The 24,393-nt window shown below is 43.9% G+C and overlaps 1 protein-coding gene and 1 long non-coding RNA gene across 10 annotated transcripts in view; one reads left to right on the plus strand and one right to left on the minus strand.

Moving 5' to 3' along the window:
• The first annotated feature begins 1,596 nt into the window (after nucleotides 1–1,596).
• On the plus strand, nucleotides 1,597–16,037 carry PIF1 (PIF1 5'-to-3' DNA helicase). Of its 9 annotated transcripts, none has more exons than XR_011170275.1 (14): nucleotides 1,597–1,741; nucleotides 3,907–4,472; nucleotides 5,963–6,098; nucleotides 6,374–6,499; nucleotides 6,915–7,068; nucleotides 7,236–7,350; nucleotides 7,820–7,926; nucleotides 10,404–10,543; nucleotides 13,158–13,264; nucleotides 13,681–13,768; nucleotides 14,017–14,162; nucleotides 14,807–14,983; nucleotides 15,097–15,203; nucleotides 15,360–16,037. XR_011170275.1 is itself a non-coding variant. In XM_069098315.1 (14 exons), the coding sequence occupies exons 3-14, from the start codon at nucleotides 3,921–3,923 to the stop codon at nucleotides 15,417–15,419; spliced, it is 1,908 nt and encodes a 635-aa protein (XP_068954416.1). In that variant the 5' UTR covers nucleotides 1,597–1,815; nucleotides 2,165–2,315; nucleotides 3,907–3,920; the 3' UTR covers nucleotides 15,420–16,037. The 9 variants fall into 9 exon arrangements, 8 of the variants coding, with proteins under 8 accessions (XP_068954416.1, XP_068954418.1, XP_068954421.1 ...); XM_069098315.1 differs by lacking the exon at nucleotides 15,097–15,203 and adding an exon at nucleotides 2,165–2,315 and having other exon boundaries at nucleotides 1,597–1,815; XM_069098317.1 differs by having other exon boundaries at nucleotides 15,097–15,179.
• Nucleotides 6,941–24,393, minus strand: part of LOC138169137 (uncharacterized) — a 48,248-nt gene continuing 30,795 nt past the window's right edge. Inside the window, exons 2-6 of the long non-coding RNA XR_011170276.1 lie at nucleotides 23,206–23,307; nucleotides 10,495–10,540; nucleotides 10,048–10,136; nucleotides 9,862–9,921; nucleotides 6,941–7,077 (exon numbers count right to left, since the gene is read on the minus strand). This is a non-coding gene — a long non-coding RNA (uncharacterized lncRNA). The remainder of the gene's footprint in view (nucleotides 7,078–9,861; nucleotides 9,922–10,047; nucleotides 10,137–10,494; nucleotides 10,541–23,205; nucleotides 23,308–24,393) is intronic.

Raw genomic sequence — 24,393 nt, forward strand, 5'->3', positions numbered from 1 at the left:
GTGGCCCAGAGATTTGTACTTAGCCATTTTTATCAATGACTTGGATGAAGGCACAGCTGGCACCATTATCAAATTTGCAGATGGCACAAAGCTGAGAGGGATAGCTAATAAACTAAATGATAGAATTGGGATCCAAAACCATCTTGACAACCTAGTAAATTAGGCTGAATCTAGTATGGTGAAATTTAATGGAGATAAGTGTAAATCTGACATTTGAGGTTTTTTTAAATGGACTTCACATATATGAGATGAAGGAGGTATGGCTGGATAGCAATTTGTCAGAAAAGGATCTCAGGGTTTTAGTGTTTTGCAAGTTCAGTATGACTTAACAAAGTACTCTGGTATGCAAGAAAGTTGGTCTGAAGCTACATTAAGAGAGGCATACCTCCCATGGCAGCTAAATGGCAGAGTGTATTGAACACTGTGTCATGCATTCAAATTTGACCTCAGACACCAGGTGTGTGATCCTGGGTAAATCACTTCACCCAGTTTGACTCAGTTTCCTCATCTGTAAAACAAGCTGCAAAAGGAAATGGCAAACCACTCTAGTATCTTTGCCAAGAAAACCCCAAATGGGATCATGAAGTCAGACACAGTAATTGCACCACCATATACTTGTTGACTTGCAGTGGGGATTCTTTTCCAAGCATGAGGTTGGTCTTAACAGCTCCTGCAGTCCCTTCCAACTCTGGAATTCTGATACTGTGAATAGATTAGAATCATAGGCACAGTTTGAAATTACCTAAGTCTCCTTTTACAGATAAGGAAAATGAGTGAGAGAAAATGACTTGCCCAAAGTCTAACAAAGAGGGATAATATTAATTTATCTATGCATAACAAATATTTATAGCGTTTACTCTTTGCTAGACTGTTGCACTCGTTAAAAAAAAATAAAATAAAGGATCGGGGCAGCTAGGTGGTGCAGTGAATAGAGCACTGTCCCTGGAGTCAGGAGGACGTGAGTTCAAATCCGGCCTCAGATACTTGACGCACTCACTAGCGGTGTGACTTTGGGCAAGTCACAACCCCAATTGCCCTAAAAAAATAAAATAAAAATAAATAAAGGGTCTACGGATAAGTGCCATTGTTAGGGGTTGGGAGTGCAATATGCTTCTCTTATACTGCAGCCCTTGCATACAGTCCTGGCACTTAATAGGGGCTCAATAAATGCTAGCTGATTGACTGATTGATTGAATGGGCACTCAAAAAATATGCTTGCTGGTGGATTAAACTGAATCATCCTTTTGTCCTAGAGTTGCATTTTTTTCAAGGCTGCAACTACTGCTGCTGCTGCTGCTGCCAGCCCTCACGTCTTCTTCGACACTGGTGTGGGGGCGAAAACATTCTGAAAATATAGCCTCGGGGCTAGGTTAGATTTACTGACGTTAACACACTCCGCCCCCTCTCAAGATTAACATTCCCCCCTCCCGCGTTTATGGTACGGGCCACCCAACAATAGAAACCCCTTCTGTTTTCAAACCCGTGGTACATTCTGAGCTCTTCTCACAGAGGCTGGGAGGAGGAGGGCCAAAAATCGGCCACGCCTCCTCTCTCTGATTGGATGAGATGTTTAAAGGTCTTGTAGGGGATTGGTTGTTCTTTTAGCAGGCATTTTTGAAAGTCCCTTGCTTTAGAACCTTGGAATCGGCACTGGCTTCAGTGTGTCTGCCACTGGGTCCATCCATTCATTTATCCATTCATCCTTTCTCGGAGAGAGTCTGCCAGAAACTGTACCCTGCAGGTGGGGACCACAGCGTGGGACGGGGCGCGGCGAGGGGGGCTGGCCACTTCTGGATCTTGGATCCACGTGGGAAGGTTTGTGTGGCTGCAGAGAGGGGGTAGGGGCGAGAACCATGCCAGCCCCAGTGTCCCGGGGCTTCTGGGGAGGGGGCCTGCATGTCCCTTTAGAAGCTGGAGATGTAAGAAGAAGGGAACACGAAAGCCCCCTCCCCAGAAGCCCCAGCATACTTAAGCAAGCTTCCTTGCAGCCCTCCCATTCTTGCCCCCGCACTATTTCCTGGTCCTCCTACCGCGCCCCCCCCCCAACTCCCACCTTCCACCGTGCCCCACCACCCGTAGGGCCTTCTGGACTCTCCCTTCTCCATCTTGTAACAATCCTGATGTCCCCTTTCCCAGATGGCCGATTTTGTGCTTCTTGTGATAGGTGCTGTGCCCCTGTCCTCTGGGAAAAATCCCGTCTCCATTCACTCATGACAAATCCCTGTCTATATGCCTTCTGTCAGACCCTAAGTCCCAATCCACATCCCGGCTCTACTTCTGCTTCTGGACCCCCACATCACGTGAGCTGTTTGAGAGTAAGAATTGTTTTGTTTTTATAGCCCCAGCACCCATATACCTTGCACATAGTACGTTCTTATAGGAGCATAGATCTAGACTAGCTGGAAAGGCTCTCAAAGGCCATCTAGTCCAATACCCACATTTTTACAAATGAGGAAACTAAGTCCTAGAGAGGTATGAATTGGACCAGATGGCAGCTGAGGTCCCTTCCAACTCTCAAATCCTATGATTCTGTGCAATTAACTCTCTTGCCCCAAGGCCATATGAATAATAAATGGGATTAGAATGCTAATTCTCAATCCAACTCCCCTTCCACTGTACCATTGTTGCAGTTTCTTGATGTGTTGAGGTGGAACCATCTCAAAGAATTCAGTCAGACCACCTCTAATCCAAGTACAGGAATTTATTGAAATTGACACCTTTCATGAAGAGGGCTAAGTTCCAAGAGGAACCAGCAAGTTTAGAGAAAGCAAGATGGATTTTTATAGGGTAAAGATGCAATTACATAATAGAAATTTACTTAGAATAGAAGAATATCATTAGTATTAAAAAGGCAGGAGGAGTTTGTTAAGGGATTAGGTAATGGAGGAAGGGTCCCATCTATGGTTCAGTGGTTAAATATTCTGGTCATTCTGCCCTCCAATTGGCTAGCTATTGTGGTCCTGTCTGGTTAAGACATATAGTTAGGTATTATGATCCTGTCGTGGGCTAGATGGAGGATGTGATTGTGATTGAATGCAAGAACACATCTGTTTCTGTGGGAATGTTTCTGGGGGCAGTGACCAGGTAGAGGCAGTAGCTAGGTTCCCATCACATGGACACACCTGCTGTTTCTGTGGGAACTAAGAGTTCAGGGACACACCTGTTGTTCCAGTGAGCAGTAAGCATATATGAAGAAGTTAGGATATTGGCAGGGAGATTGGGGGATGAGTGGATTAGGTAGGTACAGTGGGCCTGCTGTTCATTGGGGCCAGGCCTATACTATAATGAAGTTAGACCATTGGGGCTGGGGGCAGCTTTATTAGGATTCCATCACCATGCTAAATGTTAATGAATTTTATTAAATTGGACTGTATCGCCCATCTCTTGCTTCATTTCTCTGGATCTCTCCCACTTCTAGGTTCCCCAAAATGATAGATCCTATGCTCAGTCAATTCTTTTTTTTTTTTTTAAGCAACTGGGGTTAAGTAACTTGCTCAAGGTTACACGGCCAGGTGTTTCTGGGTGGGTGCTAAGTGTCTGAGCCCGGGATTTGATCTCCAGGTCTTCTCAACACTGGAGCCGGTGCTCTTACTTGCTGTGCTACCTGGCCGCCCCTGCTCAGTCAATTCTTACACTGTATCCCCTACCCAGTTCTTCTGTGTTGGGTGATGGCAGATGCTCTCTTCTCTTTGCCCCTCATGTGCTCATATGACAGATCCTCCATCTCTAGCCTGCCTTTTGCTTTTTTCCCCCCTCTGATAAATCCTTGTTGATTTAAATCCAACATCTCTCTATATCCATGTGGATGCTATGACCCTTATCGATGGACATAGTCCTTCCCATGTCTCCCGAATATCTGCCCCAGCCAGACTTGGTGTGCCCCTTTAACAAACTCTGTATCCCCAGACAGGGTCAGTGGCATGTCACCTATAATGTTATCGGAGTCGGAGGAGCCAGACAACTCAGTGCTCCAGTGCCGCGTGGCCGTAGAGGAGCTGAGCCCTGGCGGACAACCCAGGAGGCGGCAGGCCATCAGGGATGCTGAGCTCAGCCTGGGCAGAAATGAGCGGAGAGAACTGATGCTGCGTCTTCAGGGGACAGGTCAGTCCCGCTGCTTTCCACTTCGTAGTGCCAGACTTTATACTCGATTTGCAGCTGTTGGCCGAAGTGCCCTTCGGCTCAGCCCTGACTCTGACTCTGGCCTTAGCTTGGGTGCCATACAGCTACTGTTGTCTGACTGCCCACCCGACAGGCTGCGGCGCTTCTTAAGAACCCTGCGTCTTAAACTGGCCACGGCCCCTGGCCCTGGGCCAGCCCCTTTCCGATCCCGGCTGCTTGGCCCTCGACCTCAGAATTTCTATACCATCAGTCCTATCCAACCAGAGAACCTGCAACCAGTGGAGGCCACTAGAACTCTGGACACAACTCCTGTGAAGCGGCCATGTCCCCAGGACAAAGACCAGTCTGACAAGGTGAGAACTGAGCTAGGGACTGCAGAATGGGGGACAGGGGTGGGGGAAGGTGATATAGGAACCATGAGGATACCAAATCAGGAGACCAGCTAGTAGCTGTGTGACCTTGGATTTCAGTTTTCTCACCTGTAACAAGTAATTTTTCCCCACCCTACCAACTTCACAGGGTTATTATAAGGGTCTGATGAGATAATACATATATAAAAGTGGTTTGGAAAGTATATGGTATGCAATTGGGGAAAAAATTTTTTTTAGTATATAGGAGGCTGAATTTATATATATATATATATTTGGAGTGGAGAAGGCAAGGCAACTGGGGTTAAGTGACTTACCCAAGGTCACATAGCTATTAAATGTCAAGTGTCTGAGGCAGGATTTGAACTCAGGTCCTTCTGACTTCAGGGCCAATGCTCTACTCACTGAGTCGCCTATCTAGCTGCCGGGATTTATATACTTTTTAAAAAAAAATGTGCTGGTTCATTAGGGGTCTGCAGTTTTATGCACAAATCCCTTTTTCTGTTCTATTTTGGAAATGACAATTTCATTTAGTGTTTGTCAAGTTCAGATTTTTTTTAAAAAGAGATATGTATAAGATATTTACATTGTCTTTATCATGGTTTAGTGACAGGCAACATACATAGTGGATAGACACAGGGGTGGGGGACGTGTGGCCTTCTAGGTCCTTTGGGTATGGCCTTTTGACTGGGTACAAGTTTTACAGAACAAATGCTTTTATTAAGGGGATTTATTCTGTGAAGTTTGCACTCAGTCAAAGTGCTGCACTTGAGGACCTAGAGGGCCACATGTGGCCTCTAGGCTGCAGGTTCCCTACACTGAGAGCCAAGGCTTAGAGTCAGAAAGACCTTGGTTTCAATCCTTCTTCTGACCCTTTCCAGTTATATAACTATGAACAAGTCACTTAATTTCTTTAGTGCCTGGTCACAGAAGATTGGTAAATCTATATTAGTGGGGGGAGTTTCTTCATTGCAAGTTCCCTGTGCAGATGAAATCACAGGTCTATATGTCTCCCCTATCTCTCCCCCCATTCACCATATACAATGATCAGGATAAGAAAGATTAGAGGAAAAGTGAAAAATTAACGAGGTGATGAAGGGACAGGGATTGAAAACATAGGATTTAGAGCCGGAAGGGACCTTAGAAATTACTTGATTAATCAACAAGCATTTGCTACATTCCAGGCACTGTGCTGTGTGCTAGGTATATAAAGACAAAGATGAAAAAGTGCCTGGCCTCAAGGAGTTTATATTCTATCCTGTTCTAGCAAATCCCACTCCAAGGCCCCCTCCCCCATTTTTTCAGATGAAGAAATTGGGGCCCTAGGGAAGGGTGATTCATTTAAGGTCATACAGCATGTCTATGGCAGGGCCAGGTTTTGAACATCTAATTCTAAATCCACCATCCACCAAGGGTTCCTTGGGACTCAGAAAGCTCTTCTGATCCTGGAGTAGTCCTTACCTTCTGCTTTCCAGGAGTCTTCTACCAGGAGCACAGTGCCTAGGCACCGGCTCCAGCTTCCCTCCCCCAAGCCCCAGCTGTCCCAGGAGCAGGCCCAGGTGCTGAATGCTGTGTTGAGGGGCAAGAGCATCTTCTTCACTGGGAGCGCAGGTGGGGAGTGTGCGGGGGTTAGAAGAACATGGGGAGCCTAATGTGGGGATTTGTTTTGTTTGGCTATACATATTTGTAGGTTTCACTTTTTTTGTTTTCTCAATGGGTGACAGAGAGGGAGGTGGAAAGGAGAGAATTCAGAACTGAAAATAAATAAATTTGAATTTTTAAAAAAAGAAATGGGGACCAGGTGTAAAGAGGGAAGTGATTGGGATCTTCGAGGGTCCCCAGGGAAGTCACCAGATGTTTCCCTAACTCCTTTGGCCCCTGTCCAGGGACAGGGAAATCATACCTGCTGAAGAGGATCCTTGGCTCCCTTCCTCCAAAGGGCACAGCGGTCACAGCCAGTACTGGAGTGGCTGCCTGCCACATTGGGGGTACCACCCTTCATGCCTTTGCAGGTTAGTAGTAGGGACTTGGGGCCTGAGAAGGAGCAGTGCTGAGGCACAGCTGAAAGACTAGGTTTCTAGATGGATTAGGGTGGGGGCAGGAGCCTGGGGCCCCGGCTCTGGAATCCATATTCAGGAGACCTGGGTTCAAATCCCACCTCTGATATCTGTTTGACCTTAAGGAAGTTACGTATCTTCCCTGGGCCTCAGTTTCCTCATCTATAAAAGAAAGGGTTGAGCTAGATGTCTTCTGAGGGGGCTTCCAGCTCTGGGTCTCCCTGAAGCAGACTTCTCAGAGCCAAGCTCTTTGTAGTCTAAAGGACGGGGTAAAGTCTAACAAGGCTGGCTCCTGATGAAGATAGGTGAGGATCTCCAGGGTGGGAGGTTGGTCCCTTCGCAGAACTAAGCAGACTCTGTCCTTTATCAGGAATTGGCTCAGGAAAGGCCCCTCTTGCCCAGTGTGTGGCTCTGGCACAGAGACCCAGTGTTCGGCAGAGTTGGGTGAGCTGTCAGCGGCTTGTCATCGATGAAGTCTCCATGGTAGAGGCAAGTCTGTTTGACAAGCTGGAAGCAGTGGCCAGGTTTGTGTGCTGGAATGGGAGGGGTAAAGGCTATCATGCCAGGTTGGGTAGAGAAGGGTCTGACCCTTCCCCAATCCCTAGGTTGCTTGTGAGTCCTGGAAGGGCATCCAGACCCATCCAGTCTCCTAAATCATTATCTCTTCCTATCCCTTCCTTTTCCTTTCCAGAGCTGTCAGACAGCAGGACAAGCCCTTTGGTGGGATTCAGCTCATCATTTGTGGAGATTTCCTGCAGCTGCCACCAGTGACCAAGAACAACCAGCCTCCCCAGTTCTGTTTCCAGGTGTCTGCCCCCCAACCATGCCCTTTCCTCCTCCAGTAAAACTACATTACCCACATTTCCCTCTTCTCACCAGACCAGTCTCCCTCCTTTCTTTCTTGAATATCTGTCCCACTTAGGCAGAGACTGCTCTCCCCTACTCAGAGAAGTAATTTGCCCTATTCCTTTTGTAATTGATATCTTTTTAAAAAACATTACTTTTATTTCTGAGTATCACCCTTCTCCACTCCCTACCTAGCAATCCATCAGTGCAAAGAATAAAAGAGAAAAAAAGCACTTCAGAAAAACTAAGAAAACCCAAATTTGATAGTATATACAATGTTGTATACCCATAGTCTCCCACCTGTGCAAAGAAGGGGAGTTCTTCCCCACTTTTTTACTTTCTCTCTCACTTCCTCCATCCCTTCATCCCTGTCTCTGTCTCTTTCTCCATCTCTTACCCTCCGCCTGTCTCTGTCTTTCCCTCTACCAGGCAAAAAGCTGGAGGAAATGTATCCAGTTGACCATGGAGCTGACTGAGGTGTGGAGACAGACAGACCAGACTTTTATCTCACTGCTACAGGCTGTTCGACTAGGCAGGTGAGCCCAAGTTCTGTTTTTTTGTTTGATCCTTTACACATGGAAAAAAACCTAAGCAAGAATGCTTGAAATTGATTGTGATGAAATCTGATGAGTTTACATTTTCTTTCCCTATTTACCAAATGTACATGCCATGATGTTCTATAAATACAAATTTATGTCTTTGTTCCTTCAACCATGGCTATGTAAAATAAATCCAAAAAAATAGACCTGAAAGAACCTGCCATAATCCTGTGATTTTGATGTGATCAGCAGAAGGATTAGTAGTTAGTGGTGACTGATTGGATTTGTAAGGAGAAGAAGAACAAGGGGAAAAGGGAAAGTGAAGTTACTGTATGCTGGTTGCATGTGTGGTTTATATAAGAAATTCCAAAGTTGATTTAAGATCCCATTTCCTGTTGCTTACCCCAGGTGCCAATGTTGCTAGTTATGGTTCTGGGATCAGATTGGTGCAGGAGTAAAAGAACTACCCAAATTCCACAGGGGAGTTTATATTTGATAGGTAAGAAATAAGAGCCACTGAAGATTTCTTATCAGAAAGGCAGCATAGCCTAAGTGGTGGTAAGGGAGGATTAATTATGCAGTGGTGTGGCATTGGTCCAAAGAGAGAAAAAGACTAGAGTGAGGGAGCTAAGGTCCAAGGACACTGCCAGTGATGAGGACATGGCCTACTGAACATGTGCATGGAGAGGAAGAGATTGTAGGAGCATAGCTATAGAACTAGAAGGGGGCTTAGAGGCTGTCCAGTCCAACTCCTTCATTCTATAAATAAGGAAACTGAGGACTTGTCCAGGGTCACAAACGAAGTAAGTGTTGGAGCAGGGGAATGTGAAATCAGGTCTTTAGGTCTCCCTGACCCCAATGCCTCCAGCCCTCTGTTCAATATGGCATGACAGTAAGTGGTAATCAGGGAAGTCTTCATGATGGAAGCAGGGCTAGACCTAAACCTTAAAGGACAGGGGAGAATTTAGGTTAATGGATAAAAAGGGAAAAGCATTTCTAGTGAGAGGAAATAATTTAAGAGAAGGGAGGGAATCTATCACCAATAAACCAGTCAACAAACATTTATTAATATTTTTATTTTGTTTTTGTTTTGCTTTTTGGAGGGCAATTGGGGTTAAGTGACTTGCCCAAGGTCATATGGCTAGTTCTTGTGTTAAGTGTCTGAGGCTGGATTTGAACTCAGGTCCTCCTGACTCCAGGGCTGGTGCTCTATTCACTGCACCACCTAGCCTCCCCCATTAATATTTTTAAAGAGAAAAAAAAAGAGAAGGAAAGTAACACTGATCAATATATCAAAAAAGTTGGAAAAATTGATGCAATGTTTGACCCTCACGGACCTCCCACCTCTGCAAAACAATGGGGTTGGGAATATCTTCTCATATCTCTTATTTGGAATCATGATTATTCCTTGTAAGAGCAAAATTCATTTTTTGTTGTTTTCTGGTTGTTTGTTCTTTACATTGTTGTCGTTTCTGTGTAGATTGTTTTCTTGTCTCTGCTTACTTCACCCTGCATCAGTTCCTATAGATCTTTCTATATTCTCTGTATTCATTACACTCAACATTTCTGTACAGCCCGGTAATACTCCATTTACAGTCACATAGCACAGGTGGCTTAGCCCTTTGAATGCCAGGCAGAGAAGCCTAAACTTTTGGGATGGGGGCAGGGAGGAAGAAAGTGGAAGGGGAGAGGGCAAGGGGCCCAGAGGAAGTAATAGTGAGCCACTGAAAATTTATTGAATAGAGAAATGACATGACTATTCTATATGAAAGACTATCTTGGCAGAAGTGAAAGGATGGATCAGAGGAGAGAGTGAGGTTTTATCAGTAAACTAATGATAATAGCTGAGGCATGTGGTAATTAAGGCCTACTAAGCTAGGGGCAGTGAAAACCGGGAGAAATGGATGGATCTGAGAGGATCTGGTAACTTACCAGGCATCAAAGGTGTGGGAAAGGAAAGAGTCTAAGGTAATCAATCCTTAGGTATGGAACCTGGAAGACAAACAGGAATCTGTGTCTCTCTCTTTCTCTGTATGTATGTGTGTGTGTGTGTCTCTCTCACACACACACACACACACACACATTTACATGGACTGATATTACCATCATCCCACTTACCTTTCCTGAAGGTTTCCTAGGGGACCTTGGTGGAGTGTAACCCCCAGTATGGCAATTATGTGGCACTTAGATTATCCTTAGTTTTGAACCTGGAAGGCAGAAAGATAGATAAGGATCTCTGTCTCTCTCTTGCTCTTTTTCTCTCACTCTCTGTCTGTCTGTCTGTCTGTCTCTCTCTCTCACACACACACACACACACACACACACATATACACACCACTTACAAGGACTGATACTGTCATCATCCCACTTAATTTTCCTGAGGATCTCTAGAGAACCTGGGTGAAGTCGGTCCCCAGTGAGTTGGGAAAGGTGAGACTGTGTCTACTCTAACTCCCCCATTCTCCCTACCTCAGGTGCACAGATGAGGTGACCCAGCAGCTAAAGGCCACAGCCAGACACAAAGTGGAACGTGACGGGATTCTGGCCACAAGACTCTGTACTCACCAGGATGATGTGGCATTGACCAATGAGCGGAGGCTGCAGCAGCTGCCTGGTGAGGAGGGGATGGAAAAGAAGGTGATTGGGAGGCATGGAGGGAGGAAAACCATTCCAGAGACCTGGGGCTGTAGACTGCAGGTCTGCCTAATAGGGGCTGCAGTGAATAGAGCACTGGAGGTACAGTCAGGAGGACACGAGTTTTAATACTGCCTCAGAGGACCACTGCTGTGTGGCTCTGAGCGAGTCATTTAACCTACCTTCTCATCTTCTGTTCCCTCATCTGTAAAATGGGGGTATTAATAGCAACTACCCCAAAGGGTTGTTGGGAGAATCAAATGAGATAATATGAATGTGTGTATGAGTGTTCGTGTGCACACACACACACTTCTACTGCCTTGGCAAAAGGAAAGAAGATGGTCCTCACTTATGATGATTTTTGGTGGAGTGGTCAGAGCCCTTGACTTGGAGTCAGGAAGACCTTCATTCTGGTACTGCCTCAGACAGAACTATGTGGCCAGGGGCAAGTCAATTAGTCTCTCTCTCAGATAGTGACTGCATTTTAGCAAAGTGCAGGAAACCATCTATCACCATCTCTCCTCCATCCACCCAGTGGGCAGCTGTTCTTGGCTCAGTTGCCAATTTCTTTGATTACAACCCTCTGCTCCCATTTCCTCCCCTCCCCTCTCTGGGACCAAGGGACCAACCAGGAGCCCCTGATCATGTTTTTAGCAAAGGGTCAGAGCACATATCTTACTGGAAGGGACCAGAACATAAGCCCATCCCCATACTAGCTCCATGGGATGACTCCTGTTATATGTAGGTCTAGGACTTAGGAGCTGGTAAGATTTGAGGTGGCAGAAGGGACAGATGATCCCAGGGTTTGGATCATCAGAGCTAGCCTTTGGAAAACCTGGCTTTTGATTCTCTACCACTGTTATTTTCATTCCCCCTTCCCACTTAGCAACACTTTGCTCTGCCCCTTTACAGATATGTAGCATTCATTTACTCTGCCCTCCCCCCATGAAAACTACTCTCAGGAAAAGTATCTGATAAACTCATTGACATCCACATTCCCAGGACTGAATCCTCACTGGCCAGTCCTCCCTCCTCTACCCTCTTCTCATACTCAGGCATTCTTGACTGTAAAGACAAGGTACGGTGTCTCTCAGGACCCTTGCATTAAAACAAAATTTTAAGTTAAATGAATATTTTATAGTAAATTCCAAGCCAGGAAAGATCAGTAGAGCTGAGGGGAAAATATTGCCTGGTCCTACTATGCCATTTTCCTCAGTGGCAATCACTATCTTTCAGGGTCTAAAACTCTGTTTTCTTCTTAGATCATCCAACTTACAGAGTCCTCCACCTTATCTGCTCTGCTAGTAATTTCTCAAACCCACTGATGAGTTGTTGGGGGAGGGAGGTGTCTACCCCAAGCACATGAAGGTTTTCCCCAGTGGGAAGGGTGGATGAAAACAATTTGTTCTAATGGCCATGAAGGTGGCTTAGAGTCAGACACTGGAGATGCCAGCAGTCCTGACTTTTGTCCTACCACTGGATTTCGATGACTCTGCAAGAAAGAGTGAGACTGACAACTCCTGATCAACTTTGCCTACCTTAAATCCAATTCATGCACAAGTCAAGACATCACTGTGCAATATCATTGGTCTTCTTTGCAAACGAGGATAAACAGCAATCCCTCTCAGCCTCAGTTTCATCATCTGTAAGATGGGTTATTAACAGTGCCTACGTCACAGGGTTATTGTGAAGATCAAAGGAGATTTTATGTGGGTGTGTGTGCATACATATGGGTGCATATACATAAATACATGTATACGCGTACAGGCTTATGTGTATACATTTCTCTACACACATACACACACACACACATCCTTTGCAAACTTTAAAGCACTATATAAATGTTAGCTTTTATTATCTCCTCTGTAGAATCATCTCCAATCCTAAGTGTCATATAATAACAATGACGGTGAAAATAGCTGACATTCATATAGTTCTTACTATTATCTCATTTGATCCTCATGAAAACCCTGGAAGGTGTTATTATTATCCCCATTTTACAGATGAGGAAACTGAGGCAAAGAGGGTTAAGTGACTTGCCTAGGGTCACACGGCTAATAAGTGTATAAGGCCAGATATGAGCTCAGGCCTTCCTGACTTCAAGTGTAGCACTCTAACTTCCGAGCCACTGGCTTCTGCTCTTTATACTGTAAGTTCTTTGAGGGTAGGGATCAAGTTTTAAAATCTTCACACTCATATCTTTATCCAGGGTCTAACACAGCCTCTGTACACAGTAATACTTAATAAGTACTTGTTGAAGGGCATCTAGGAGATTCAATGGATAGAGCACTGACCCTACAGTCACAAGACTCTAAGTTCAAATCTGGCCTCAGACTCTTCCTAGCTGTGTGACCCTCAGGAAGTCATTTAATCCCAATTGCCTCCAAAAAGGGGGGAGGGGGGCGAATTATTAATTGAATGACTGACTGAATGAATCTGAACCTCCCTACTATTATATCCTGAGTTCTCTTCATTCTTAGATTGTAAAGTCTATGAGAGTAAGGATCATGTCTTATCTAAATTGCCTATTGTCCTCAACTTTTCACATGGGAAATGCTTCTCAAAGCTTATCATATTCTATTATGTTCTCCCAGGCCAAGTCTACAGCTATGAAGCTGTAGACAGTGACCCTGACATGGTCAGGACCCTTGATGCTCAGTGTCCAGTGAATCACCTCCTGCAGCTAAAGCTGGGGGCCCAGGTGAGTTGGGAGGTGGGACTGCAGGATTTGGAGGGCCAGGGTTAAGTCCCAGATCCCAGGGCTGATTCTCCTAGCAGGGCCATCTCCAGTGTCTGGTTCTCTGAAGATGGTCCTTCCTTTACTGTCTGCCCATGCTTCCCATATCTCATCTACCCTCCTCATTTTCTGAGCCTGGTCATCTCTTCCTTCAATCTTGTTAGCTATAAACCCAGGACTTCTAGTGCTTGGGCCTCCTTATATCTGGGCTGGTGTGCATTCTTTCCATCTCACCACACTGCCCCCCTCCCCTCTCTAGCAGAGAAGGACTGAGGGCTGTTAGAGATGAGGAGATAAGCATCAGGATATCAGCAAAGGTGCCCCCATCTGAGGTCCTGTCCAACTCTAAGTGCATAATTATAAGTTTATCTCATCACCAGGTGATGCTGGTGAAGAACTTGGCAGTATCTCAGGGCCTGGTAAATGGAGCACGAGGGGTCGTGGTTGGATTTGAAGCAGACTGTAGAGGTAAGACAGCCTCGACTTCAACTGGGGGTAGAAGCAGGTCTAGCAGGAGGAAGAACCCACAGTTCCTAGGGAAGAACGTCTGGGAACAGTAGGATATAATGAGGTTTCTGGGGTGAGGCTGTCCCAGACAGATTGCCAGTTTCCTGACTCTTTGCCTTAGATCTTCATTGCTCAATTCCATTCCCTTCTTAGCTCTGTGTATTAATAGGCTGGTTTTCTTTTCTTCACTTCCTGCCCATTCCAACCAGGGCTTCCCAGAGTGAAATTCCTATGTGGAGTCACAGAGGTTGTACGGACTGAGAGATGGACTGTTCATGGCCCTGGTGGTCAGCTCCTCACCAGGCAGCAGCTGCCCCTCCGTTTAGCCTGGGCTCTATCCATTCACAAGAGTCAGGTGAGAACCAGGAAAAGATGGTAGAGGCAGAGGGATGGACAGGATGAATCCTGAGGCTTCAGGGGTTCCTGATAATTTAGGTATGAAAGGTCTGTGTCCTCAAGGATATAAAGTTTCCAGAACCCACAGAATATAACCTTACATCTCAGGGGCATAGACCAAGCTTCCCATCTTGGACTCCATCCCTATTACCCAGGACCACATACTTCAGAGCATTGGCAGGGCATACTGAGAACCAGGAGTCATTAGATTCCCTGTTGAATGTCTTTTCCTGGTATTGGCACCTCTACCTTCCTGCTTCCCCTGTACCCAAACCTATACATTCACGGCAACAAATTCAGCATTCATCAATATGGTTTCTGTGGTCCTCAACTTCTGTCTGGCCTCTAGGGAGTTATTGACCCTTAGAGCTTTCTCTGTAAAATGCTATATCTGTGTATATATATATATATGTATGTATATATATGTATATATATATATATACATATATATATATGTTCCCTCTCACCCAGATCCCAGTTTTTGTTCCCCGTACTACCTCCCACCTTTCTTCCCCTTCATCCTTTAGGAAGCAACTGTTCTTTAGGGCCTTTGGGAAGGTCTGAAGTTGCCGATAACCCAGGTGTTTGCCTCTCGTGCTCTAGGGCATGACTCTTGACTGTGTGGAGATTTCACTGGCCCGAGTGTTTGAGAGTGGCCAGGCCTATGTGGCCCTCTCACGGGCCCGGAGCCTGCAGGGTTTGCGAGTGCTGGATTTTGACCCCTCTGTGGTACGGTGTGATCCTCGGGTGCTGAAGTTCTATGCCTCCCTACAGGAGCAGGTGATCGGGATGGGTGGGTAAGATGAACAAGAGAAGCAGGATGCTCTGGAAGTGTGCCGGGCATCTGGGTGAGCAGCCAGGAGGAAAGGACTGATAGAGGCTCCGCTTTGCAGAGAACAAAGGTAGTGGACCACGAATGCCGTGCAAGTGCAGGATGATGGAAATGACTGTCTGGAGGCCACGGCCATCTTACTAGGTTAACCTAAGAAGTATCAGTCAGGTGATCCCCAGGAAAGTAAGAGGGATAATACTGGAATGAGTACAGGATGGGGGGGGGATGCCCAAGCAGAACAGTGGCTCTGGGAGAAGGGGACAGGTTCGGGGAGGAGGTACTGAATGCTGACATGCTCGATGAATCTGCCTGTCTCTGTTCCAGGCTTATCTGAACGAGGATGAAAAGGATTCAGAACAGGAGAATGTGGATCCTGACATCTGAGTCCCAGCCCCCAAAAGGGCAGAAAATCCTAACCCTCACACTACCTGTTCAACCTTGAACATGGCACTTAACCTCCAGGTCTCAGATTCCTCATCCATAAAATGAAGGGGATGGACTTAATGGCCTCTGGGGTCCCTTTCAGCCTTAGATCTTTGGTATTTTAAGAACTGTATGTGTCCCTCCCTTTCATTCTCAGGGAGAGGGTCTCTGTGACTTCTCCCAGATGTCCTCCCTCTTCTGTTCATCTCTGGACCAGGGGACTGTGTCTTCTACAACCTCAACCTTCCCCCTGAGCAGGGTGGGGCCCTTACCCTACTTTCTTGGTTACTGCAGCATGGACTTTAGCCCTGTATCCATCATTTTTTGTCTTCCAATAAGAGGTCACACCTTTCTATGGGAAGGTTATGATCTTTTTACTTCCATAATTCCCATGAGGGGCTGGGAGCTGAGGGAAAGGTTCTCTTCCCCTTGTAAACTGTGACTCAACTTCCTCTTCCCTTGATCACTCCAAGAGCCACAAATAATTCTAGTTCAAAGGTTTTTAACCTGGGGACCTGGAACTTATTTTTAAAAATACTTAAATAAATACACACATGCATGCATGCATGCACAACTGTATTTCAATATCGTTTATTTTCTTTGTCATCCTGTTATGTGATTTATTTTATTGTATTTAAAAACATTATTCTGATAAGCTGTTTGTAGGCTCACCAAAATGGTCTGTGAGACAAAGAATAGTTAAGAACCCCTGTTTTAGTTGGTAAGGTTGTTTATGGGTTACACTACTACAAATTAAGGTACATTCTGTCAGGAAATGATTTAAATCATTAAGAACAAGAGCCATTACCCAGGAGATAAATGGTCAAAGGATATGAACAGGCAGTTTTCAAAGGAAGACATGCAAGCTATCTACAACTATGTGAAAAAAATGCTCCAAATCACCAACAATTAGGGAAATAAAAATTTAAGCAACTCCAAAGTTCTGCCTCACACTCATCAGATTGGCAAAGATGAGAAAAAAAAACAACTAATAATTATTGGAGGGGTCGATGGAAAATAGGAACATTAAAGTATTATTATATTATATTTTAATTTAAATATATATTATAATTATTATATAATTAAAGTACTGTTGATGAAGCAGTAATCCAGACATTCTGGAAAGCAATTTGTAGCTGTACCCAAGGGTCACTAAGCTGTTCATACCCTCTGACTTAGTGACACCTCTACTAAGTCTACACCCAAAGACATCAGAAAAAGAGGAAAAGGATCCATATGTCTAAAAATATTTTTTGCAGTGTCAAAGAACTGGAAGCCAAGGGCACGTCCATTAACAGGAGATTGGCTGACAAAATTATTGTATGTGAACATAATGGAATACTGTCTTACTATAAGAAATGATGAATAGGATGGTTCCAGAGAAACCAGGGAAGGCTTGTATAAACTAATACAGAGTGAAATAAGCAGAACCAGGAGGACCATTCATATAATAAAAGCATCATTAGGGAAGGAACAGTGTGTCCACTAGGGAGAGATAGGGTCTAGGACTCAGAGCTTCTTAAACTGTGGGTCTTGACCCAAAAATTTGACAATGATAAAAGTTTCTGAACCAATGACCAAAAATTAATTAAAAATCAAATGCAGAGTCCAAGGCATTTCTGGCTGCCCTCACCCTTGTTGCTTCACACAACTTCTTTGCAGTCTTGGTTGGGAAAGCAAAACATGCACATTTTGCAATGCACATGCCCTCAGGCCATACAACACCAACTAATGCTGTGGAGATGCAGAAAAGGAGTCCTAAGTGGAAAAAGTTTAAGAAGCCCTAGCTAGGTGACCTCTGCCCAGGAAACCCAAATCCTCCAGTGGAGATATACCGTGTTTCCCCGATAATAAGACCTATCCCAAAAATAAGCCCTCCCCTTACTGTGTAAGATTCCTCTAAAATAAGCCCTTTCCCGAAAATAAGCCCTATTGAGATTGCTACTGTAGTGAAGGTGATCCCCTGCGCTACACACTACATTACGGTACCCTCTGTATGCACCGTTCTGCCCCCCCCCCAAACGCTGCGCTCCAAGCTGCATCCAATCAGAGCTGCAGCAGTGAGCGCGTCATCCTGTTCTTCCCCAGTGATTTGCTTGCTGGAGCCATTGAGAGCAGTGCCGCGGAGGAGAGCTGAGGCAGGACAACATAAAAACCCAGTATGTAAGCGGGAGTGAGGGGGCATGATGGAGGATAAAAAGGGCATGATGGAGGAAAAAAGAACTCAGGGGGCATGATGGAGTGAAAAGAAGGACTGATGGTCATAATTTTATTATTCTGTCTGTTTTGACCCCCAGACATGAGTACAAAAAGGAAGAGCTATACTGTTGACTATAAGAAAGCAATTGTAGAGGAGTCACATGTCATTGCTGTCAATGTTCATTAAAATAAGCCCTCCCCTGAAAATAAGCCCTCTGGTGTTTTTCTGTCCAAAAAATTTAATAAGACAGTGTCTTATTATCGGGGAAACACGGTATAATTATGCACAACAGGGAAGCCATCATCATTACTTCAGCTATGGTATGTTCAGGGTACAGAGAATTAAATTTGGAATGAGATACACCCTAGTCCTCTAACTTTCTTCTAGGGAAAGAGGAATTTGATTTCATGAACAGGGTTCATGATTATCTTTTAGCTAATCAGACAACTGACCAATAGATTAAAGACTTAATATGTAAACAGCATCATTCTGGGTGAGAAATAAAGGTATTTTCCATTCATTTAGCAAATATTAAACACCTACAATGTTCAGGGCTAAGGGCGATACAAAGTTTAGATAAGACACAGTCCCTGCCCTCATTGGAGTTTATAGTCTAGGAGGGAAGAGATGATAAAATATTGCCTGGTAAATACAGAGTCAGAATTTAACCCTTCAATGTCCCCAAACAACTCTCTAAATTGCCGAATAGATACCAGGTTGCTAGGGAAAGTTCCTCACCAGGAGTTCTGGTATAAACAAATGAGTGAATGAAATAATAAATAAACCAGGTGACTGGCAGTTTGGTGGCTAGCATGGATTGGAGACCTGGGTTCAAATACATGTCCCAGTTGTGCTGCCAACTCTCTGGACTTTGCCACTGTACCTTTTCTAGTTTTTCACCCTGCAACATCTCCCTGCACCTTGTTAGTCCCCTCTCCCAATGATGAGTTCTTATGGTGCCTCCACTGAAGGATAGGACAAGTTAGTCATGCTTCATGCTTCTCCTGGCTGTGCTTCTGACAAGACAGACTTGACCACCATCCTATGATAGGTACCTTAGCTCCCCACACCCTCTGCCTGCTGGGTGGCTATGGGCACCAAATCCAACTCCTTCATTTGCTTCTGCAAAGAGAACGTATGAACCAGACTTCTTTTGAGCTGCAACTTCCTTTTTTTTCCCCTTCTGGCTTCCTGTATGGAGGGAATATCAAGATGCATATGATCCAGTTGTATGTCTGCTTGTTGATCTCTGGATAAGGAACTCACATTTAGATGAACAACAGCTAAGTTAATGCTTCTCCCTAACACAACTGACTGAAAGCTACAAGGAAGACAATATCCCTCTGTATGTGTTATCAACTATTTTTTAAAATTTATTTATTTTTAGTTTTCAATATTCACCTCCATAAGATTTTGAGTTACGATTTTTCTCTCCCCATCTTTCCCCTACCCCACACCCCAAAACAGTGAGCCTACTGAATCCTCCCTTCCCCCAGTCTGTTCTCTCTTATATCCTCCCCCTTTACCCCCCTAACTTTCTAGCAGGGCAAGATGGGTTTCTATACCCCAGTACCTATATATCTTATTTCCCAGTTCCATGTAAAAAAAAACATTTTTTAACATTTGTTTTTAAAACTTTGAGTTCCAGATTTTTTTTCCCTTCTTCCCTCCTCAGCCACTCCCACTGGGAAGACAAGCAATTCAATAGACTGTACATGTGTAGTTACCCAAAATCACCTCCATAGTAGTTATATGGTGAAAGGCCAACTACATTTCCCTCCATCCCATCCCCCCCACTCCACATTCTCCCTCAACCACACTCACCTTCAAAGATGCTTGACTCTAACTATCCTCTCCCCCAATCTGCCCTCCCCTCTATCCTTCCACCCTCCTATCCCCTACCCCCCCTATTATCCCGTAGGGTAAGATACCCACTGAATGACCATATTTTCCCCTGAAACATGATACTCAGTTTTACTGGGTAGGTGATCCTTGGTTTTAATCCCAGCTCCTTTGACCTCTGGAATATCATATTCCAAGCCCTTCGATTGCTTAATGTAGAAGCTGCTAGGTCTTGTGTTATCCTGATTGTGTTTCCACAATACTCAAATTGTTTCTTCCTTACTGCTTGCAGTATTTTCTTCTTGACTTGGGGACTCTGGAATTTGGCTATAATATTCCTAGGAGTTTTCTTTTTGGGATCTTTTTCAAGAGGTGCTCAGTGAATTAATTCAATTTCTATTTTGCCCTCTGGTTCTGGAATATCAGGGCAATTTGCTTGATAATTTCTTGAAAGATGATGTCTAGACTCTTTTTTTGATCATGGCTTTCAGGTAGACCAATAATTTTTAAATGATCTCTCCTGGATCTATTTTCCAGGTCAGTGGTTTTTCCCATGAGATATTTCACATTGCCTTCTATTTTTTCATTTGTTTGGATCTGTTTTATAGTATCTTGGTTTCTCACAAAGTCATTAGCTTCCAATTGTTCCAATCTAATTTTGAAGGAGTTATTCTCTTCAGTGAGTTTTTGAAATTTCTTTTTCATCTGTCAAAGTCAGCTTTTTAAAGCATTCTTCTCCTCATTGGCTTTTTGGGCCTCTTTTGCCATTTGAGTTAGTCTATTTTTTAAGGTGTTATTTTCTTCAGTGTATTTTTGAGTCTCCTTTAACAAGCTGTTGCCTCTCTTTTCATGATTTTCTTGCATTATTCTCATTTCTCTTCCCAATTTTTCCTGTACTTCTCTTACCTGATTTTCAAAATCCTTCTTGAGCTCCTCCATGTCGTAGAACCAATTCATATTTTTTTTGGAAGCTTTTGATACAGGAGTTCTGACTTCACTGTCTTCCTCCCACTTCATGCCTTGATCCTTTCTGTCCCCAAAAAAGGATTCTATCATCTGTTTGTGCTTCCATTGCTTGCTCATTTTGGCAGCCAATTACTTGACTTTTGAGCTCTTTGCTACAGTAGAATTCTGCTTCCAGAGGGGAGAGAGCTACGTCCCAAATCGCTGGGGTTTTTGCAGCTACCAGAGCTATTAGATGGGCGCCCTCTCTACAATCCCCACACACTCTGGCTCACTGGTCACACACCCTAGGACCACCACCCAAGACCACAATCTGGATCCAGGCAGGTCAAAGCAAGAACGCTTAGTCCCCCTACAATCTGCAGGCCAGGAGCACTGGAAGCAGCCACACAGCAGCGGTTGTGCATCTTCCACTTCTCGCTCCAGGGGTAGCAGCCAGACCACACTCTTCTATCCCTCTCTGGACCAACCAAGTTCCACACTGACCTTTTGCTTTGTCTTTGGCATTTATGAATTGAGAAGTATGGAAACCACTACAGCTGCTGGTGATTTACTCTCGTGAAGTCTGCTCTAGCTACTGCTTGCTTGATCGTTGGGGCCACCCTGGGGCTAAAACAGCTAAAAACCTAGGCAGGCAGGACTACCCTAGGCTCCCAGTGCCCTGTGATGGACCCTTCCTGCTGGCCAGCCGGGCTTCCTTCAGCAGGAGATCTGTTTCTCTCTGTCACTTTGTGGGTTCTGTAGCTCTAAAGTTTGTTTAGAGTCGTTTTTTACATGTATTGGAGGAGGTGGAAGCAGGGCCGTCTCTACTCCGCCATCTTGGCTCCGCAACCTTTTTTTTTAAAAAAAGCTTTGATTTGAGAAATAAAAAAAAGATTACTTTAAAAGCTCTTCTCCATTAAGGTGGCTCCCATGACAGTTACACAATTAGACAAGATTCCTTGAAAAATATAACAAAGGACATAATGTCTAATCAAAAGGAGGCTGTAGTTACAGTCATGGAAGACAATCCATCCCAGAGTGCAAATGGGAAAAGAATTCAGTCTTGAAGAGGGGGGCTCCTCTAGATGATCTTGTTTTTCTTTTTCTAGACAACTGAGGTTAAGTGACTTGCCCAGGGTCAGACAACCAGTAAGGGCTGATCTGAAGGATGGATCTGAACTCAGGTCCTCCCGATGCTAGGGCCAGTGCTCTATTCACTGTGCCACCTAGCTGCCCCAATGTTCTTGTTTTTCAATTAAGCTATTCGAATCAAGTCCAAGAATATCAGAACCTCCTAAATGAGATTTGTGATCATTCAAAAGAGTTTGGCCTAACTATCCAAACAAGAGAAAACAGTGTGAAACAAAGAAAGAAGCTATCTTTTTTGCATTAGAAACAGCAAGACATGGAGGTGGAAAGCCATAAAGCAGAACAATTTGGCTAGAGTAGGGAAGTAATAGCAGAGAGCTGAAAATGTATGGGGGTATCAGAATATGGGGGGATTTGAATTCCAAACAGAAAAATTTGAATTCACTTGTTAGGCAATAGGGAGCCACTGAGATATTGGAGGAGTAGAATGACATGACCAGGTCTACTAGTCAATAATTTATTAAGCACTATGTACTATAGACACTGTGGTAAGTGCTAGGGGACACAGAGAGCAAAAACAATCCCTTTCCTCAAGGAGTTTACTTACTAATTGGGGAAACAACATATATGAAGTTAATAGTATATAATAGTACCTAGTATATAATATCATAGTATATAATAGTAGCTAGTATAAATTAGCATACCATAGTATATAATAGCTAATAATAGTAGCTAGTATGTAATAGCATAGCATAGTACATAATAGTAGCTAACATGTAATATAGTATATGATATCATAATATGTAATAGTAGCTAGCATATATCATAGTATATAATAATAGCTGGCATGTAATATATCACAATATATAACAGTAGCTAGTATATAACATAATAGTATAGTATATAATAGTAGCTACTATATAATACAGTATATAATAGTAGCTAGTATATAATATACTATATAATAGTAGTATATAATACAATATCGTAGTATATAATGGTAGCTAGTATATATCATTGTATTTAATAGTAGCTAGTATGTGACGATAGTATAATATATAATATTAGTATGTAATATCATAGTATATAATAATAGCTAGTATGTAACATAACAATGTTATATAATAGCATTTATTAATAATTATTAATGATATTATATTATGTAGCATAATTATATAATAATAATATTAATAATAGTATTTATATAGTGCTTTAAAATTTGTAAAGCTCTTGACTTCTTTTTGATCCCTACTACAACCCTGTGAAGAAAGTGTAATTATTATCCCCATTTTATGCCTATGAAAACTGAAGCTGGCAGCTAAATTAGGATGTGTTGGAGGCTGGATTTGATTCTACATCTTCCTGATTCCAGTTCCCTATTGCCTGTGGCACCTAGCTGCCCCAAGCCACAGCTCTAGACAACATATATCTATGCATGCAAAAGATGATTCTGACAATGATATGAAGTATGGATTAGGCTTGGAGATGAGTGATGAGGCCCAGAACTTGGGTGATGGTGACAGAAGGAAAAGAACAGATGGGATAGACTTAGCAAAGATGGAATTGAAAGGCCCTGGTAACTGATTGGGTGTGAGAGGTGAGGGAAGGAAGAGTCAAAGGTGACCCCCAAGATAGAAAAAACAAAAACAAAAAAAAACATTAAGTGCTTACCAGTGCCTATGAACCTGGATCAGCATATTGCAATTAGTTGGAGTCTGGTGCCCCCTCATGGCTGCACTGACAATACATGACTTTTTCATCAGGTCTTGAAAACTGGAACGAAGGGGGACCATATCTGAGTTCAGAACCATTGAATCTCAAAGCTTGAAGAGACCTCAGAGGGGATCCAGTCCCATTCACATATAGCCCTTGTTACTATTCTGACCCTGGGCAAGTTTCTCAGCCTCTTTTGTGATGATCAAATAGATGTATATAAAACGTTTTATAACTCTAAGATACTACATAAATGTAGAGATCCTATCATCATCATTGTGATTATTATTATTATAATTCTTCTGTCAAGACCATTGATAGGAGGGAAACATGAGCTTCTCAGGTCTTTATGGAGAGCAGGGATTCCATCCCCAGGCTCCTAGGCTATACAGAAAGCACCTACCTCTCAGCCCCTGAGCTGTTTGTTTTCTGAGTCGTTTCCAAGACAACAATAAAAGGACAATGAAAATCATTCATTGGCATCCACTCAAAGGAACCCAACCCCCAACCTCTGTAGTAGCAGAGGGGAGCCTGGGGACAGGGGTGAACCTAAGGAATGGCCAGCAGGAGATGAAGACTAACCACCCCCAAAAACATCAATTCCCCTAAGGTGACCAAGAATCTTGCTTGACCCGGGCCTCATTCCTGTCTGGCTCCCCTCTTTGTTTTCCTCCATGCTCACTTATCTGGGTTCTGGCAGATGAAACAACTGAACCCCCAACATCAAACTCCTTCCCCCAAAGACCTGCTCCATACTTTACAAGGCAGTCAAGGAGCCTTATATGGACAAGTGAGTAAGCCCTATATGGACAATGTCAACTGGCAGAACCCAAAACTCTGATTTGAAGGGAAGGGTAAAATGTGAGTCCAGGGGGTGGGAGCAGAAAATAAAGCCTCCCTATCCCTGAAACTGCAGGGCAGGAGGGGAAGGGATGGGAAAGTATCAGGTTAAAGGCTCATAGATCTTAGGGGTAACTTCTCCCTATCTAGACACAAAGAAGACCTTGTAAAACTGGAAGTGATTTTACCCTACTAAGCCTGGAGATCAGATGGAATGTTGCATATTACTCAGGGATCTGCTTCAAAGCACAAGATCAGAGATGGATGGATGGATGGATGGATGGATGGATGGATGGATGGATGGAT

Source organism: Petaurus breviceps, unplaced genomic scaffold (genome assembly GCF_028583685.1).
Source record: "Petaurus breviceps papuanus isolate PSGF00001 unplaced genomic scaffold, PetGlider_PUasm1.0 37, whole genome shotgun sequence".
Lineage (NCBI taxonomy): Eukaryota > Metazoa > Chordata > Mammalia > Diprotodontia > Petauridae > Petaurus > Petaurus breviceps.